The sequence below is a fragment of the Triticum urartu genome, chromosome 2, assembly GCF_003073215.2.
Source record: "Triticum urartu cultivar G1812 chromosome 2, Tu2.1, whole genome shotgun sequence".
Classification (NCBI taxonomy): Eukaryota; Viridiplantae; Streptophyta; class Magnoliopsida; order Poales; family Poaceae; genus Triticum; species Triticum urartu.
Window position 1 is genome coordinate 97,870,918 of NC_053023.1, and position 3,822 is coordinate 97,874,739.

Here is a 3,822-nt window from a genome sequence, read left to right on the forward strand (position 1 = left end):
TTTCCAATTTTTTCCCACTTTCGAAAATTATTTGTATTTTCTATAGATATCATATTTCAGAAAATGTTCATGTTTTTTGAAAAATATTTTGAAATTAAAAAAAATCGATTTCCCATAAATTTGTGTTTTTCAAAAAATGTTCAGAATTAGAAAATCTTTATGCTTTCAAAAAATATTCAGAATTTTTATAAAGTCCACGTTTTCAAAACCACGGTAGGGACAAACTCAATTACTTCGGTCCGTGGTTTTTGTCCGGCCCATGCACATCCAGTGGTGGAACTGGGAGGCCCGACTCGAAGCCCATCGGTCCAGCCCACGCACGCACCACTTTCACCCGCTAAACCCTTCCTCCTTAAAACGCCTTTCTTCCTCTCCGTCGCCGCCACGGCGCCGCTTTCCGTCCCCGCAAAAACCCTAATCCCCCCTCCCCCCACCCCACCCACCCCACCCGCCGCCATGTCGTCCACGCCGCCGGCCGTCGCGTCCCCCGCCTCCGAGCACACCAAATCTAAGAAAAAGAAGAGCAAATCCAAGGACGCCTCCGCCGACCCCGCCGCCGATACCACATCGCTGGCGGACGCCGAGGCCAAGACTGATGGCTATATGATCAAGCCCCAGGCCCTGGTTCCGTCCCTCGACACCTCCACCTGGCCGCTCCTCCTCAAGAACTACGACCGCCTCAACGTCCGCACCGGCCACTACACCCCGCTCCCCTCCGGCCACTCGCCGCTCAAGCGGCCCCTCGCCGAGTATCTGCGGTACGGCGTCATCAACCTCGACAAGCCGTCCAACCCCTCCTCCCACGAGGTGGTTGCCTGGATCAAGCGCCTCCTCCGCGTCGAGAAGACCGGCCACAGCGGCACGCTCGACCCCAAGGTCACCGGCAACCTCATCGTCTGCGTCGACCGCGCCACACGCCTCGTCAAGTCGCAGCAGGGCGCAGGTAAGGAGTATGTGTGCATCGCCCGCTTCCACGCCGCCGTCCCAGACACGGCCCGGGTCGCTCGCGCGCTCGAGTCCCTTACCGGCGCTGTGTTCCAGCGCCCGCCGCTCATCTCAGCGGTCAAGCGCCAGCTCAGGGTGCGGACCATTTATGAGAGCAAGCTGCTGGAGCATGACGCCGAGCGCCACCTTGCTGTGTTCTGGATCTCCTGCGAGGCTGGAACCTATGTCCGGACGCTCTGTGTGCACCTTGGGCTGCTCCTGGGTGTCGGTGCGCATATGCAGGAGCTGCGCCGTGTCCGGTCAGGTATCCTCGGAGAGCAGGACAACATGGTCACCATGCACGATGTGATGGATGCAATGTGGGCACTTGACAACCACAAGGATGAGTCTTACATAAGGCGTGTGGTGATGCCGCTTGAGGTAATTCTTACCAGTTACAAGAGGCTTGTTGTGAAGGACTCTGCTGTTAATGCTATCTGCTATGGTGCCAAGCTTATGATTCCTGGGTTGCTCCGGTTTGAGAATGACATTGATGTTGGGGAAGAGGTTGTTCTCATGACTACAAAAGGGGAGGCGATTGCCATTGGTATCGCTGAGATGCCCACTGCTGTTATGGCGACTTGTGACCATGGTGCTGTGGCGAAGATCAAGAGGGTGGTGATGGACAGGGACACATACCCAAGGAAGTGGGGACTTGGTCCGGTGGCACTTAAGAAGAAGAAGATGATCGCCGAGGGCCTCCTTGATAAGCATGGGAAGCCAACTGAGAAGACCCCAGCTGAGTGGCTTCGAAATGTGGTGCTTCCTACTGGTGGTGATGCGATGATTGCTAGCCTTGCAGCTGCTCCTGAGCCTGAGAAGGTGAAGGTGGAACAACAGGATGTGGTGCCAAGTGAGGAGGTCAAGGAGAAGAAAAGGAGGAAGACTGATGAGGATGATGTGACTGCTTCTACACCTGCAAAGAAGATGAAGGTGGAGGAGGTCACTGAGGCAGTGGAAGGGGAGAAGAGTGAGAAGAAGAAGAAAAAAAAGAAAGACAAGGGAGAACCAGGATCAGCTGTTTCGGAGGCAGTGAAGGAGGAGAAGAGCAGTCTGTCTGATGAGGAGAAGGGTGCCAGCGAGAAGAAAAAGAAGAAGAAGAGCAAGGAAGACGGTGATGATGTCGCTCCAGAGAGCGTGGAAGTTGAGAAGAGCGAGAAGAAAAAGGACAAGAAGAAGAAGAGCAAGGAAGGCGGTGATGATGTCGCTACAGAGAGTGAAGTTGAGAAGAGCGAGAAGAAAAAGGAGAAGAAAAAGAAGAAGAAAGACGCAGAGGAGGCGACACAATAGGTAGAGCTTGTAGTTTACATCGGCTGGTTATGTTATATGGTTGCAATTGTGGGAAAGTTTGAACTACCTGTTTTATTTACCCTGCACACCCTCGCAACCATCTATGTAGGCCTAATGTACTATCGTTAGGTTACTGCCATTCAACCGAAGTGCTATGGTAACTAGAGAGATTTCCCATTAAATTTCTTGAACAATGAAGCTTGTTTTGCTCTATCTGTTATCAGTTGATGCAATTAATTTTGCTCCCGTCTCATTTTAGTAGTTTACTCTAGTGAAATTTTAGGCTTGCTAATCTCATCAATCTGCTGTTTGCTGATACTTAGCCGAGGTAGAGTTTACCAGTCCTAATATTTCCACCACACTGATGTGATACAGTGATAGCATGCTTTCCTATGTTGATATATACATGTTGCAGCCATCCAGAAACTGGTGATTGTTCTGTGCACCGAGTCTGCAATTCTACGAGTGCTATATACCTGTTCCAAAATAAGTGTCTCAACTTTGTACTAACTTTTGTACAAAGTTGTACTAAAGTTGAGACACTTATTTTGGGATGGAGGGAATATATGTTTATTATGGTAGGACTAGAAGATGTACGTATATTTGTTCCTGCCATGGTTTTTGAAATATTGATTTTCCTGTGTAGCAGAAGTGGTATATCTGTGGTGCGTAACAGCGCAGTTCATCAGATTTTAGCATGTTGTTTGGTTGCAATTATGGGGGAGTTTGAACTACCTGTCTTGCTTGCTCTGTACCCATTGGAACCGTCTATTGTTTCTTAGTCCTAATGTAGTAGAGTATCTTTGTTAGGTTACTGCCACTCAACTGAAATGAGGCATGCATTGCTGTATCCGTTTTCAGTTGATGAAGTGAAAATTGCTCTTATCTCACCTTAGTAGTCCGCTGTACTGAAATTTCTGGCTTGCCAATCTTCAATCTGCTATCTGTCTGCTGATAGTGTTAACCTTATATAAGTAGAAATAAGTCTAGTCTGAACATTTCCACCACGTTAATGTGCGAACTTCGTTTTCTGCGTTGCTGATACACAATCACCCAGGAGTCTCAGGCCTGTATTCCTGTGTCTGTTATATGTTAATTTCAAGTGAATTTTGTTCTCACCTCATGTCAGTTGTCTACAGTCTACTACCTGTCTACGGTTCTGATATTTCTGTTTTCTTTTTGGGCGATATATGATCTCTCTGCTGTTATTCTGGAGCCAAAGTGAAATTGCTTAGCCCACGGGGATGTGAGACCTTGCTTAGTCTTCTGTGTTTGAATACATGCTTACAATTTCCTATGTCTGCAGTGATAATCTGAAATTCTCGGAGTGGCATGTTGGATTGAATTTGCCAGTTTCATTTGTTTAGTAGCATGTATGTATTGTGCTCCTCTCGGCTTGGTCATACCAGCAGTTGTTTTGCTGTGGGCATAACAGCATACTATTCCCTCTGTCCCAAAATAAGTGTCTTTACTTTACTACAATGATGTACTAAAGCTAATACAAAGTTGAGACACTTATTTGGGACGAAGGGAGTACTTGATAAGATT

At 48.1% G+C, this 3,822-nt stretch overlaps 1 protein-coding gene across 1 annotated transcript; it reads left to right on the forward strand.

Annotated features, from left to right (window-relative positions):
* The first annotated feature begins 422 nt into the window (after positions 1-422).
* Positions 423-2,511, forward strand: LOC125536097 (H/ACA ribonucleoprotein complex subunit 4-like). The gene has a single exon (XM_048699222.1). It carries the CDS (start codon positions 457-459, stop codon positions 2,272-2,274), a length of 1,818 nt encoding a protein of 605 aa, XP_048555179.1. The 5' UTR covers positions 423-456; the 3' UTR covers positions 2,275-2,511.
* The last annotated feature ends 1,311 nt before the right edge of the window (positions 2,512-3,822 follow it).

Coding starts and splice junctions, on each gene's coding strand:
- LOC125536097 (XM_048699222.1), top strand. CDS start 457: ATGTCGTCCACGCCGCCGGCCGTCGCGTCCCCCGCCTCCGAGCACACC.